The sequence below is a fragment of the Aspergillus welwitschiae genome, assembly GCF_003344945.1.
Source record: "Aspergillus welwitschiae strain CBS 139.54b unplaced genomic scaffold BDQ94scaffold_29, whole genome shotgun sequence".
In the NCBI taxonomy this organism is placed as follows: Eukaryota; Fungi; Ascomycota; class Eurotiomycetes; order Eurotiales; family Aspergillaceae; genus Aspergillus; species Aspergillus welwitschiae.
This window is the reverse complement of record NW_020798723.1, coordinates 59,536-73,812: the sequence shown is the minus strand read 5'-3', so window position 1 is coordinate 73,812 and position 14,277 is coordinate 59,536. Positions and strand designations below refer to the sequence as shown.

General features: G+C 52.6%; 4 protein-coding genes across 4 annotated transcripts; 2 read left to right on the top strand and 2 right to left on the bottom strand.

The window, feature by feature from the left end:
• Positions 1-136: 136 nt before the first annotated feature.
• BDQ94DRAFT_148500 (THUMP domain-containing protein) lies at positions 137-1,577 on the bottom strand. Its single transcript, XM_026767206.1, has 5 exons — positions 1,527-1,577; positions 1,254-1,419; positions 974-1,188; positions 769-909; positions 137-695 (listed from the first exon to the last, which is right to left on the bottom strand). Exons 1-5 carry the CDS (start codon positions 1,554-1,556, stop codon positions 579-581), a joined length of 669 nt encoding a protein of 222 aa, XP_026623494.1. The 5' UTR covers positions 1,557-1,577; the 3' UTR covers positions 137-578.
• A 543-nt stretch (positions 1,578-2,120) lies between these two features.
• On the top strand, positions 2,121-5,147 carry BDQ94DRAFT_148495 (alpha-keto acid decarboxylase family protein). The gene is made up of 4 exons (XM_026767205.1): positions 2,121-2,866; positions 2,948-4,175; positions 4,233-4,440; positions 4,509-5,147. The coding sequence occupies exons 1-4, from the start codon at positions 2,677-2,679 to the stop codon at positions 4,590-4,592; spliced, it is 1,710 nt and encodes a 569-aa protein (XP_026623493.1). The 5' UTR covers positions 2,121-2,676; the 3' UTR covers positions 4,593-5,147.
• Positions 5,148-6,121: 974 nt separating this feature from the next.
• bck1 (putative MAP kinase kinase kinase (Bck1)) lies at positions 6,122-11,319 on the top strand. Its single transcript, XM_026773824.1, has 2 exons — positions 6,122-10,934; positions 10,987-11,319. The coding sequence occupies exons 1-2, from the start codon at positions 6,205-6,207 to the stop codon at positions 11,102-11,104; spliced, it is 4,848 nt and encodes a 1,615-aa protein (XP_026623492.1). The 5' UTR covers positions 6,122-6,204; the 3' UTR covers positions 11,105-11,319.
• Positions 11,320-14,175, bottom strand: BDQ94DRAFT_67186 (Golgi transport complex subunit COG3). The gene is made up of 4 exons (XM_026776293.1): positions 13,866-14,175; positions 13,463-13,802; positions 12,343-13,407; positions 11,320-12,271 (listed from the first exon to the last, which is right to left on the bottom strand). Exons 1-4 carry the CDS (start codon positions 14,072-14,074, stop codon positions 11,489-11,491), a joined length of 2,397 nt encoding a protein of 798 aa, XP_026623491.1. The 5' UTR covers positions 14,075-14,175; the 3' UTR covers positions 11,320-11,488.
• Positions 14,176-14,277: the final 102 nt, after the last annotated feature.

Sequence of the window (14,277 nt, the reverse complement as noted above, 5' to 3'; positions counted from 1 at the left end):
TAAACCTCCCCCGGTTGTATCGGCCGGTACGAATGCCGATATTGCAGCGAACTACGAATCTACTCATAGTCTGTGCATACAGTAGATTAATAAGTAATCACTGCTACTACGATGAAATTGTAGGTCTGCTATCCCAGTTACCCTTTCGCACATTGATCGCGGAAGGTAGGAGACTTGTGCTACCTAATGTATGTTGTGCTGCTTGGGTAACTTTTGGCACATCCCTGTTCTGTTTGCCCTCCAATCAAGCTATTGGCAGACGGACCGTCCTTCGAGCGGGGATTCAATAAATTATGCCTCCCTTTGCCATAGCCTCTTATCTCTAAATTACACCACTTTGAACTAATTTGCCGGTAGCCACGCATCATGCGTCGGCTCTAAAGTTCATGTGGCTCATAGAGGGGATCATTTAGAACTAAGAGAGGCCATTTCGGTGGTTAGGATATCGCGAACTCTGTATATACATTTTTCTAGCTTTTGTCTGTCATGGAGCTGATGAGGCGATCACATTCCGCCATTTTTCAAGATTTTTCCCGACGCCAAATATCGCCCAAAAGTCAGTCAAGGAGAATGCGAGGTTAGTCCTTAGTAGATTCGGCGGCCTCTGACGTAGCTGCTGGACTGTATAACTCGGCCAGGTTATACTTCTTTAACCGATCGTAGTCACTTCCGGCAACACTCATGCCAATGACATTCTGATAATTTATTGTCAGTTACGGTACTTGTATGAGCGACTTAAACACCACACCACGTCCGTAGAATACTGACCTGGATAACGGTGACGAGAATGATCAAGTCATAGTTCTTGAGATCAACGGGATGCTCGGGCCCCACGACATCTGCAACGGTCTTGATGACAATGTCGCGGTTGAACTTCTTGTTGCTTCTCACCACAGGTCGAATTGCGTACTGAAATCTTCTGGTTAATGGGAGTTCATGACCGTTTAAGCCTTACGGTGAGGCCGAGACTCACCTTCTTGGGAGGTCCCCCGGAATGGAAATGCGGTTTGAGTATTTCCCGTGCAAAAGACTCCAGGTCGACACTGAGAGTTTTGCGAACGGAAATTGCAGGTGTCATGCGTTGGATCCATCGGGATCGTTTCTTTTCAGGATTAGCAGCTGCGTCTAAGCAAAGCTGATGTACCATTTCCTCTGGATTGATGGATTTGTCAAATCGCACAAACAACACTGAAGTATATTAGCGTCTCTCAAAACCTAGATCAATCTAAGGAGGAGAACGAGGGTTAACGCACGACATGGCAAATCCATTCTGATGGCATGAAACGGGCGGGACTTGCTCGCGCTGGGCTTCAGGCCTTCGACCTCTCTTCTGATTTGGGCCTCGATGTCATCATCGTCATCCTCCTCATCCGAGTCGAGCTTGTCTCCATGACTGTCACTGCTGGATGATTCCACACTCTGGGAAATAACACAAGTCAGATGGATGAGCATATCAGATCGCATCAATCTGCCAGATACCGTGGGTCGCCTTCTATGCACAAAGCCCTGTCCTTCATGCTACTAACCTGCGAGAAAACATCCACTACCTCTGCCATACATTTCCCTTCCTTTCCCAGATCGCACGACACGAAGACTCCCCAGTCGCCTCCCTCAATGCCCGACTTATTGCCTTGTTGGTGTTTCTGCCATTGGCCACCTCCCTGTGCCGCCACGCGTTAGACATTGATTACCAGATGCGGAAAAGCCAATGGTGAGACGTTTGTGGTCAACATGCCACGGACATCAGATGGGGCGGACCTTTCTCTTCTTAGCAGGCTGAACGGATTTCCTATCAGGCATGGCTCTCTTCCCTGATCCAGCCATCGACAGATGTTAATGCGTGGGTGAATGGGGATGGATGCCGGTACGGGATTTGTGCGTGTGCAAGTGGGGAGGGGGATTGACCGCAGGAGGTGCACGCACGTTGCCCGGTTGTCCGAGTTGACAGGGAAAATTCAAGCTTAGTGGTGAGATTAAGCTGGTCCTAGAAGTTCTAGATGCACTACTGGTGACACGAGGGTTCCCAACAGATAAGGCCAGGCATGGCGCGGGGGGGTTTAAAATTCCACAAAAGGAATAGCGGCAAAGCGGGCGATCATCATCCCACTTGGTGGAGTGACGGCTTGTTACTTGCTAGTTTGTGTGCTGCAATGTGGTTTCGGCCGGATTGAACTTGCTTGCTTTTTTATTAGTGCAGCTGCTGTTATCAGTTTATCGCTGCTTCCGCAGCACCTTTTTACTTCCAGGGATCCGCCATAGCTTATTTGACTTGGATATACGATCGAACCACCCCATCCATGCCATCATGGTCGGAGATCTCCTGAAATCCCACGCAAAGCATTCAATACCTATCCTCTAGGAATGATCCCGGAGATCCGGCTGTCATTCACCGTCGCGTGGTGTAGCTGTTTGCGTGAGGATTGAGTTCGGTGACACTATTTTTGTCTCTAGTTCCACTTCTACAGCATGACATCACGCGTGCCCTTTCATTCATGACGTACGGCCACACTGGGTTCCAGACTCCCTGGTTGGGACAGTCAGAGGCACCTATTAATACTCTTCCTCTCCTCAACATCTGTGAACATCATCTCTCAGACACGACCAATACTTCTCTCGTCTAATTCCATACTAGCTTCATCATATCGCATTTTCTCTCACACAGTTCAATTTATCGTGATGGCGACCGATATCGCTACCCGGGATCTTCGGAAACCCATCACGGTTGCGGAGTACCTCTTCCGTCGTCTACACGAGGTTGGCGTTCGCTCTGTGCATGGCGTTCCAGGTGACTACAATCTCGCGGCCTTGGACTATCTGCCAAAGTGCGGTCTCCATTGGGTGGGCAATTGCAATGAACTTAACGCCGGTATGCTTGAGCCGAATCCACTGTTGTAATTGTACTACCTTGGTGACAAGTATTGTCATAACTGACGCGGACAACCTACAGGATACGCTGCCGACGGGTATGCTCGTGTAAATGGAATCGGAGCCCTGATCACTACCTTCGGTGTGGGTGAGCTTTCGGCGCTCAATGCCATCGCTGGTTCGTACTCCGAATTTGTGCCAATTGTTCATATTGTGGGTCAGCCCAACACCAAGTCTCAGAAGGATGGCATGTTGCTGCACCACACCCTGGGAAATGGCGACTTCAATGTGTTTGCGAAGATGAGTGCAGGCATCTCCTGTACCCTCGGTCGCCTTAACGAGACACTGGAGGCTGCAACACTTATCGACAACGCCATCCGTGAATGTTGGATTCGCAGTCGACCTGTCTATATCAGTCTCCCCACCGACATGATTGTCAAGCAGATTGAAGGTGACCGACTCGACAAACCGCTGGATCTTTCTCTACCGGCGAATGACCCTGAGAAGGAAGATTATGTTGTGGACGTTGTCTTGAAGTACCTGCATGCTGCGAAGAAACCTGTTATTCTGGTGGATGCTTGTGCCATCCGTCATCGGGTCCTTGACGAAGTTCATGACTTGATGGAGGCCTCCGGCCTGCCTACTTTCGTGGCTCCGATGGGCAAGGGAGCAGTGGATGAGACCCGTCCGAACTATGGCGGTGTGTATGCTGGCACTGGATCGAACGCGGGTGTTCGTGAGCAAGTCGAGTCTTCCGATCTTATTCTGAGCATCGGTGCTATCAAGTCGGACTTCAACACTAGCGGATTCTCATATCACATCGGACAGCTCAACACCATCGATTTCCACAGCACTTACGTGCGCGTGCGATACTCCGAATATCCAGAGATCAATATGAAGGGAGTCTTGCGCAAAGTTATTCAGAGGATGGGTGCTGTCAACGCCGCGCCAGTTCCGCATCTCTCCAACACGCTTCCCGAGAGCGAGAAATCTTCCAGCAGCCAGGAGATCACGCACGACTGGCTTTGGCCCAATGTGGGTCAGTGGCTGAAGGAGAATGACATTGTTATCACCGAGACTGGGACTGCCAACTTTGGCATCTGGGAAACCCGATTCCCGGCGAACGTCACGGCCATTAGCCAGGTCCTGTGGGGTAGCATTGGCTACTCGGTTGGGGCGTGTCAAGGTGCTGCACTAGCAGCGAAGGAATTGGGCAATCGTCGGACAGTTCTCTTTGTTGGTGACGGAAGTCTTCAACTCACTGTTCAGGAGTTGAGCACCATGATTAGAAACAACCTCAACCCCATCATGTGAGTGTTCCCTAACGGCGATAAGCTCCACGTTATGACGATACTGACCAAATCAAGCTTCGTCATCTGCAATAACGGATACACCATTGAGCGGTACATCCACGGATGGGACGAAAGCTACAATGACATCCAGCCATGGGATATTGAGGGTCTGCCCCGAGTCTTTGGAGCCAAGGACAAGTACAAGGGCTACAAAGTGAAGACAAGGGATGAGCTGAGGCAGCTATTTGCGAACCAGGAGTTTGCTTCTGCGCCATACTTGCAGGTACGTAGTACATTCATTGCCTTGACGTTTCGACTGTGTCCAGGAGAATGCTAACCAAGACGGCACAGTTGGTGGAGCTTCACATGCCTCGTGATGATGCTCCCGCCGCGTTGAAAATCACGGCTGAGGCGGCTGCCACCAGAAACAAGTAATGAAGGATCACCCGGGCTTCGAGACATCCTCGCTTCTTCCCCTTAATGTATTTATCTTTCTTCTACTTTGACCTGTCACTCCTGGAGAGGAACAGACATCTCACTCTGAAATAATTGTGTGAAAAGCCGAATACGAAATCTAATGAATTCCAGCCAAGTTGTATGCGCACGTGCCCTTGCCGTATTTGCATTTTGGGGTTTGGGGGTCTTGGAAACCTTGGGAGGTGCGTTTAGGGAGTCTAGTGCTTATCATACCTGTTCAATGCCAAGGGAAAACATAGTGGAACTAGCTTGATAGTCAGCCAGCCAGCCAACGTGCCGTGTGAGACATTCACTTGGGAGGAATGACAAGCCGAGAGATAAACACATTGACAATGTCAAGTAGTACAATGTAGTTGGTGACATGATTATAGTCAGAACTAGCCCTGTAGGAAAAGGAGGAAGAGGTGATTGTCCCTCTAGGGCTGAACACGACAGGGGCAACTGTCAGGTGGGATCCCCGAATGTTTTGGCCCACCTTTCACTTGATGGGTAGACTAGGTACTAAGAAGCCCATGGAAAGGTGGCGGAAAAGGAGAGACAGACACAGAAAAAAAGGGACCGGCTTTGGGCTGCTTATCGGGGGCACCACCACGTGATCGACGGGAAGGACAGTCAGTCCCAGGCGCTAAGGCGGCCAGCGCATCAAAGCTCCTCAGGATTGATTTCCCTGGGCGGGCCGCGACGACTCGGCGACAGGTTAGATTATTACTCGAGTACCCCATATGAAATCTGGCGAGCAGGCCTCTGTCCCTTCCTTGACGAAACACCTAATTAATCTATACGGTGGACTGCTAATTTGCCGCCACCTGCCACTAATCCACTGTGCGGTCGAATCCCCAGCGGTTTTGCTAATGGTATGTCTTAGCTTCCCCGTTGAGCCTTCCGCCGCATCATTTCCCCCCTCCCCCCCTCCCCTTCGACTAGTTTACTAGTTAGCCAGAGAGGAACTGGACTGGTCCCGACTATTAGGGGGTGATTGCCGCAATTTGCCCGGACCTTTGACTTACTTTAGGAGATCCAGCTATCTTTAAGGATTTGACACCCCTCTGAAGAACGCCCCAACTTATTCCTTTCGCTACGGTTTGCGTCTGCAGCTCGACTTGCGTGTGACCTCTCCGGTTTCCAGCCTCCTCTGCACACCCCCCCGTCCATTCCCCGATCAGGTGGAAAAAGCTGATGCCGTCCCTTTGCTCCCTCCGCTCCTGCTTACGTACTGGCGTCCGCTCCGATCTGGACGCTATCTGCGCTTGATTGACGTGCTTCGAGAACAGCCGATTGCCTGCTCTTCATCCTGGTCGCTGAAACTACCGCCCAAAGTGCTGCTCGGAACGAAGGGCATCATCTATCGCGTCGTGCCGGCTGCTCTAGCTCTGACAATGTGGGATTGCCTTGGGTCCTAAGCTTTCATGGTCTATCAGTCCCCACTTCAGGGACAAGTTTGATTGCGCAGCCCCGTGAGGTATATGAGAGCAGAACCTTATTGGGCTCCCAAAACAACTTGTCTGCTCGTTAGGCTCAGACATACGCCTCCTTGCATCAATCCATTGGAGACGTCGCAGACATCGCCAATATGAACGGTCAACGCCCGCAGCAGTACATCCCCGTACCCCCGCCTTCGTCGGCGACGCAGCCTTCCCAATCGCACATAATCCCTTTACCACCGCCGCCGCCTCGGTACCCTCCAACTCAGTCGCAGGGTGTTATGCTTCCCCCGCCCCCGGGACTACCTCCAGGGACAGCTTATGGCGCCTCCAAACTTACCAATCCCCAATTGCAACATCAGAATACACTCGGGTGGCAGCAACAGAGCTGGGCAAGACAAGCACTCTCACAAGGGTATCTTCCACCTCCTCCGCCTCCCCCCATGGTGCCTGCGAATCAATCTCCATACGGGCGTCCTGCAGCTTTGTCGATTCCCTCCGCGGAAACTCGGACGTCTGCAACTTACGTTCCTCAAGCTGGCACTTTCGGGCCGGGGGTCGGGATCCCGCCATTCGACGTACACTCGAACACGTACGACGGTGCGGGGACGATGCAGTCCAGCGACAGACAACGGAACACCTCCACTCAAGCCTACGAATATTCAGCCACCGACTCTTCTCCGTATAAGCGGGATGCCAATGTCCCTGCCACTCCTTCTACTACTCGCAATCTACCTTCCTCTCTAGCTGTCCATGATGGTGCTCATGATATGGCTTCAGCCAGCTACGCCGCCACGAACGTGCAAAACTCGCTACAACAGGTGTCTGCGCCATCTTCCGAACTCACCACATCAGGCAGTCATCGCCATAATCACAGTACATTGCTTGGTGGCATGTCGCCAAATGAGGCCTCGGTCCAGTGGCCTCTCGATCGTGTCCTGCAGTGGCTTGCGAATAACGGATTCTCTACAGACTGGCAAGAAACCTTCAGGTCCTTGGAAATTCAAGGGGCCGACTTCCTCGAGCTAGGACATGGGTCAAATGGCCGGCCTAATCTGGGCAAGATGCACCAGGTGGTCTATCCTCATCTTGCAAAAGTGTGCGAAGCAAGTGGCACCCCCTGGGATCAGATTCGTGAACGGGAAGAGGGAAAACGCATGCGCCGGTTGATTAAGAAAATCCATGATGACGGCAGTTATGATACCGAGATCTCTATTCAGAAGCGACGCGATTCTCACCCTATGAGCGCCCACGATGGCGCACCTGACGCTTCGCCGAAATTGACTTACGAGCCAAGGTCCGCGGGTCCTGCTTCGGGGAACATCACAAACAGCCCTAATCTCAAGGCCCCCCAGCCTGCATATGGACAAAGACAGAGCGTTCAGATGCGTTCTTTCACAACACCTATACCGACAACTCATGATCATGCGTCTTCCGAGCTTGCTACAAGCGAAGCTAATTCAATGTGGTCCCGGTCGGACTATTCGCGAGCTGTTTTATCTAGCATCGGTGGTGAGCATCACAGGCAGAGCCCTTCTATGTCCAGTGATGGCGGGACATTCCAGATACCTATTAGATCCTACGAGGACAGTCCCAAGAGCGGGAGCCCAGCGGCGCAGCATGCTACTTTGGCACATACAGGACCCTCGTCATCCACGGGAGATCTCGGTGTTAAGTTCGAGCACTCGCGCGGCAACAGTTCAGATTCGACCACTGGTCGCCGGTATTATGAATCCATCAAGCAAGACGGCGGGATCCGTCCTTCGCCGCAGGAGTCAAGCAATCGCCATTCTGGTGGGGAGACACCGTCCTCGTACCCCAAAGACCACCGTAATGGGCTTTTAGGGTTCTTCAAGAAACGTTCCAAGGCAGGCGATTCCAACCACCCGTCCCCAGAGGAGCCGTTTTTGGAGTCTCCCACCAGCCCAGTCAACATGCGCCAGAACAGCTCACAGCTGCCTTATAATAGGCCAAATTTCAGTACCAGTGAGTTGTCGTTGGGCGAGCGGCCGTCATCCTCGTCCATGTCGGATCATGAACGATTGGCGTTGCGAGGCACCAAGCCAATGCAAAAGAGCAAGAAGTGGACATTTGTGACTCTGGACGGATGGAACTATCGCTTAGTCGACATAACTGAGATGGACTCCGTGGAGACCCTACGTTCTGCCATATGTCAAAGCCTTGGAATCGCTGATTGGACTGGGGCGCAGATCTTCATGACGGAGCCCGGGCAGACTGAACACGATGAGCCTTTGAATGACACTAGCCTGGCGTTGTGTCGACGGACAAAGTCAGACACGGTTGGCTCATTGAAGCTGTTTGTACGAGGGCCTCATATGCAACTGGGTGTGAATAGCTCCACTCACTACGGCCTGGGGCTGTCAATCCCAGAGAAGGGCACAGCCTCGCCCACATCTGCACACCATGTGCACAGAAAGCCGCTTGACGAGGAAGCTCTCAGCAGGATATCTCCTCACAACCCGGCCAAGCCTACGTCTCCTCAGGTGTCTTCCCGACAGCAGCTCAAAGCTCCCAGTGCTAAGCTACCGGCCTCGCAACCATCAATTACAACGTCTCCAGTCGACGGTGGCGCCGAAGCAGGACTGCCTACTGATGCCGAGAAAGCAGACCTGTTAGCTCGTCACGAAGAACATATGCGTGAGGTTGAGCGGAAGCAGAGGGCCTACCGCATCTCAAAGGTCCCACCCATGCCACAACCGAGAAAGGATGTTTATGGTGAAACTGGTTACCGGCGTGAAGGCGTCATCGATTTTGATCAGCCCCGCACGTCTCCCTACGAAGACAAGAAGTCTGAGCCACTTGTGCCACTTCGCAAGCCTCCTACTGCGCCTCACGAGTCAAGCACACTCACCAAAGTCAATTCACTAAGGAAGAAGGATATTGAGCGGCCCCGCATACAGACTACCGCGCAACCACATGGTACTCACGGTCTAGGAGCAGTATTGGCCAGTGTTGGTAGGATGACTAGCGCCATTGGAACCCCATCTCCATCGGTCCCTACGCCACCTGCCGCTAGTCAGGAGCTCAGAGGGCCATCGCAATCGTCTACGGAGCAGGATAACCAAACAACGCCGACAGTGCATTCGAGTCAGTCTCCGGCACAACCCGGTTCTGCGACTCCTCAAGAACCGAAACCGCCTCTGCAGTCTCGCAAGTCATTTGGACCCGAGTTTGACTTTGAGGAGACCAAGGTCTCTTTCCAAGGGTCACCGGTGCCACAGCAGCCCCAAGAGAACTCTGATGATGACTCCGATGATGGACTTTTCGCTATTCCCATAGCGAGTACCAAAACCCCGGTTAAAGAGAACCCGCCTATGAACGTCTCGCCAGAGTCCCAAAGGCGAGCCGGGAAACCGTCCCTCACGCTGAACACCGAAAACAGATTACGAAAAGGGTTATCAGTCAGCTTCAGGTCCCCTAGTGCTACCCGCGAAACGTTCGCCAGTTCAAGCGGGGAGTCTGGCAACAGGAACCCGTCCTTCCTTGACATGAGTGCGTCGCCGGAGGAAGAGAAGCCACCTCGCAGGGATTCTTTTGCCCAAGGCGACCTGTGGGCAAGCAGACCTCCAGTCGAGGGCGTCATTGATCACCTCGATGACTTCTTCCCGGACATCGACCTTGATACCCCTTACCTTGACGGGCAGGGCATGTCACCTCCCTCATCCCCGGCCTCTAAGGTTGCAGCTGAGAACGACATAATTCCCAAGGATAAACCAGATGCCGTATCACATCCCACCCCACATACACCTGCGCCCCCAAGTGAGAACACCCTCGGCTCTAGTGAGCCCACCATGAAGCCTCAGGACCCCGGAGTCGTCGCTCGGCGGAACGTCAGTCGCTCTGGCGGTGGGCTAACACGAATGAAGTCTATCCGAGAAGTGGCAAAAGGTGCCAACCAAGCTAGTAGGAATCGGAGTGTGACGTCTCATACTGGAAACCAAAGATCAGGTGATATTTTGCGCCGCAAGAGCACGAAGATGTTCGGCGCCAAGATTATGCAAATCAGCCCGAAGCGTGGCAGCCGTCTTAGCCAGCTGGACCCTATTCCACAGAATCATGCGCCGTCTGGTAATATTCCTCAGAGACAGCCCACTTTCCGCATCATCCGTGGTCAGCTGATCGGCAAGGGCACTTATGGACGGGTATACCTAGGCATGAACGCTGACAATGGTGAGGTCTTGGCTGTGAAGCAAGTGGAGGTCAACCCTCGGATTGCCGGAACAGACAAGGACCGCATCAAGGAGATGGTCGCAGCGATGGACCAGGAAATTGATACCATGCAACATCTCGAGCACCCTAACATCGTGCAGTACCTCGGTTGTGAACGAGGCGAGTTCTCCATCTCAATCTACCTCGAATATATCTCTGGTGGCTCAATCGGCAGTTGTCTTCGCAAGCATGGCAAGTTTGAGGAGAGCGTGGTGAAGTCTCTTACGCATCAGACTCTGAGCGGGCTTGCATATCTTCACAACCAGGGAATTCTCCATCGTGACCTGAAAGCCGACAATATCCTCCTGGATCTGGACGGAACGTGCAAGATCTCTGATTTCGGAATTTCGAAGAAAACAGACAACATCTATGGAAACGATTCGACCAACTCCATGCAAGGCTCGGTCTTCTGGATGGCGCCAGAAGTCATCCAATCCCAAGGACAAGGGTACAGCGCCAAGGTAGACATCTGGTCTCTGGGATGCGTGGTGTTGGAGATGTTTGCAGGACGCCGGCCGTGGAGCAAGGAAGAGGCTATCGGTGCGATCTTCAAGCTGGGTAGTTTGAGTCAAGCCCCTCCGATTCCCGAAGATGTTTCCATGAACATCACACCAGCAGCTCTCGCCTTCATGTACGACTGCTTCACAGTGTAAGTTGATATTGCCTTTTGGAACCATTTCCGCCAGACTGACCTGTTATAGGGACTCGCGTGATCGACCAACTGCTGAGACTCTCCTGACCCATCCCTTCTGCGAACCCGACCCGAAGTACAATTTCTTGGATACCGAGCTCTACGCCAAAATCCGCCACGTCCTGTAAAGCCCCACCCACTTAGCATGATGTTCAGTCCCATATTCCCAAGCATCTCTTTCTCTCTCTCTTCCAGCGTTTCGACTATGCATTTTGTTTCCTCCCCCTCTGCATCATACCCAAATCGGCAGCGTTTCGCATTCGGTGTGCATAGTTTGTTTTAACGGACTTCGGCTGGGTGAGTTTAATTGTTGAATAAGATTCTGGATATGCCTAGTTCTCCTTTCTTGGTTCCGTGACTGGTTGTGAGGCACATGATTTCTTAATTTAAAAAGTGTCTTGTTCCGTTCATCTTCAATACACTGTATATACATTGGAAGTCAAAGAAAAAATAATAATATCTACTAAGTACTACCACTTTACAAGAATAAGATAGGGAGTAGTAGGAATCCATCAAGACCTCACACTCCCACTCCCACTCATACTCCCCTCACCATCATCCTCCCTCCCCAACCCAACAAACCCAACCCTAAACACCCCCTCACACCACTCCGCAAACGTATCCACATCCCAAACCTCATCCTCCCTCCCTTTCCCCTTCTTACTCACAATATTCCCCCTCCTCCGTTCCGCATCAACATACATCTCCCAAAACTCTTCGTAAATCTGAATAACCCGATCCTGCACCGCGCCCACCAGCGTCTCCCTCATCCGCCCATCATCCAAATACTCCCCCAACACCTTCCTCAAACTCCCCACTTCCCTCTCCACATTCCCGCACAACGGACCCATAACCTCCCCCAACCCTACCATGGAGGAACTTCTAGCCGGCAATGAAGCCGTCATCTTCCCGGCCGCAAACTCATTAATGAATTCATTAATGACCGTGCGGAGCCGTCCATCTAGCTCGACCTTCGCGTCGAGCATGTTCTCCACGACGCGGGGGAGAAGGCCATGGCCTACTAATTTAAAGAGGTTGCGCGGGTTGAAGAGACCCCCGCGTGAGCGGAGTTCGTAGAAGGTGGATGTCATGGCGGAGAAGTCGAGGGTTGTTTCCGGGGTGGTGTATTCGATATCGAAGGCGACGATTTGTTGTTTTAGTATGAGGAGGTGGCTGAGGAGGAAGAGGTGGGCGTCGGTGGGGGTGGTTTTTGTCGATAGGAGAGTGCTCGCGCTGTGTAGGGAGGTGGTGGTTTGGTGGACGATTTGGTGCGCGAGGTCGTCGAAGACGGTGGACTGTTTTTCAAATATCATTGTGTTAGTTTGGGGGTATTTAGGATGGGGAGGGGAAGGGGGAGGGTATGTACGTTGACGAGTCGGTAGATTCGGCTGAGGAGCCAGATGGCTTTGCGGAGGGTCGGATACCATCCGCTTTGGTCTTGGGTTGTTGGGGACTCGAGGTCCCATTTTGTCGTGGCGGTGGTGTCTTCTGGGGTTGTTGATGCTGGGTCGCTGTCACTGCTGAGCTTGGTTGTGGGTTTAGGAAGGTTCGGGAGCGTCGTGGTGGTGGTGTCTGTAGAGGTGATCTTGCGGCCGCTGATCTGGCCTTCGGTGACGGATATGGAGAATTGCTTGTTGCGTGCTGGGTAGTCTAGGTCTTCGGGGCGAGGCTTGTAGCGCTCGATCTCGTCGCGGAGGAAGGCCTGCGCGCGGAAGACGAGGCGGGTTTGGACGTCTTCGAGCGCGGGTTGGATCAGCGCTGGGAAGTCGAGCTGGTTGGCGTCTATTTGTTGCTCGATTTCCTCGTCCTGGTCGAGCAGGTATCGGGTTTGCAGGAGGGTGCAGAGCTGACAGAGCTTGACGATCTTGTCTTCATGAATGATTCGCGGTCGGAGGTGGTCGTAGAGAGGTTCGCAGATTGTTTCCAGGAAGTCGTAGAGTCCGCCGTGGCCGTGAAACCATTCGCCCCATAGTTCGAACTCGTCGAGGCATACGCCGCGGATGTAGCTGATGCTGGCGCGGGCAAAAGAGACAAGATCCTGAGATGATGTTGGAGACTGTGCAAGGTCGTTGAGGTTCTTGTATACGAGTGGGATGATCAGTTTCCCGCGTGTGGCTGCATAGTTCGCATGAAGCTCGTTCAGCAAGCTTTGGTATTCGGCTTCGGTGCCCTGGTCGGGATCTAGAGGCGGGACGGCTCTCTTCTGGATCTCGAGTCCGATCTGCTTCAGTTCTGGTGCGCCGACTCTGAATTTGGCGTAGAGCAGAGTGGACATGGTTGTATCGTTGAGCTGCTTATCTGCGATCTTCTTCGACGCATCGGCGTATACATCTCGGAGGGAGGACACAAAGTGGGTTCGGATCAAGGTGAGGGCGCGAGTCATGAGCAAACGGTACCGGGAGCGGTATACACCGGCCTCTTTGTGATCGGGCTGCGCAACAGGGAGCGTTAGCTGGAGTGCGGTAAACATTGTGAGGTATACTGACATGTGTCTCCATGTAATCCAGGCATTCGTCAAGCCGTCGTAGCATATCCGAGAATTCCTTCCCACGGACCGTATTCCCAGCCCCGGGGGCATTCAGTCTCCTCGACGCAGGGTCTAGAAAGTCATAGTACTGGAGGTTCTCTTGAATATCCTCCGCCAAATCCGAGTCATGCTTCTGCGCAGAAAGTAGCCCCTCACATTGTTTCCGGAATTGGGAGGTCTGTGATTCCACGGCTCTGAAGTCGTTCGAGAGGCTAGTCAAAAGGTCGAGGGTTGACGAAGTATCGGTTAACAAGGAATCGAGATGGGACTTGGACATTTGAAGCTCCTGGAGGCAAGCTCTAAGGACAATGAATGTCAGCATAGACCAGGGGCTCTGTGGGGTTGACCACGGATTGGCTTACTGGTATTCATCGTAGCTAGCTTCCAACAAGCTCTCCTCTACTTCATTGTACCACTGCGCAAACTCCAGCTCGTTGCGAACATCAGTAATTGAGTCCACACCATCCGGGATTGTCTCGAGTTCCGTAGCCTCCTTGACCTTCTGTTCCAGAGCCCGGCCCGACGGGGCTGTCTGGCGTCGACTTCGCTGTCCTGCAGCTTGTTGGCGCATTGTGGAGAAATCTTTGGCGTTGGAAAGACTTGAAGTACAGCCTCTGCATCAGAGCCTCCAAATATCAAGGCAAGCAATCTTTACCAAGCCCAGAGCCCACGCGCAGGGAAAGGTAGAGAAGCAATGAATCCGGCGTGGCTTCAATGCGCTATTCTGCTGTCATATTCCGCCTACGCGACTTGACGCAACATCCAGCTGATGTT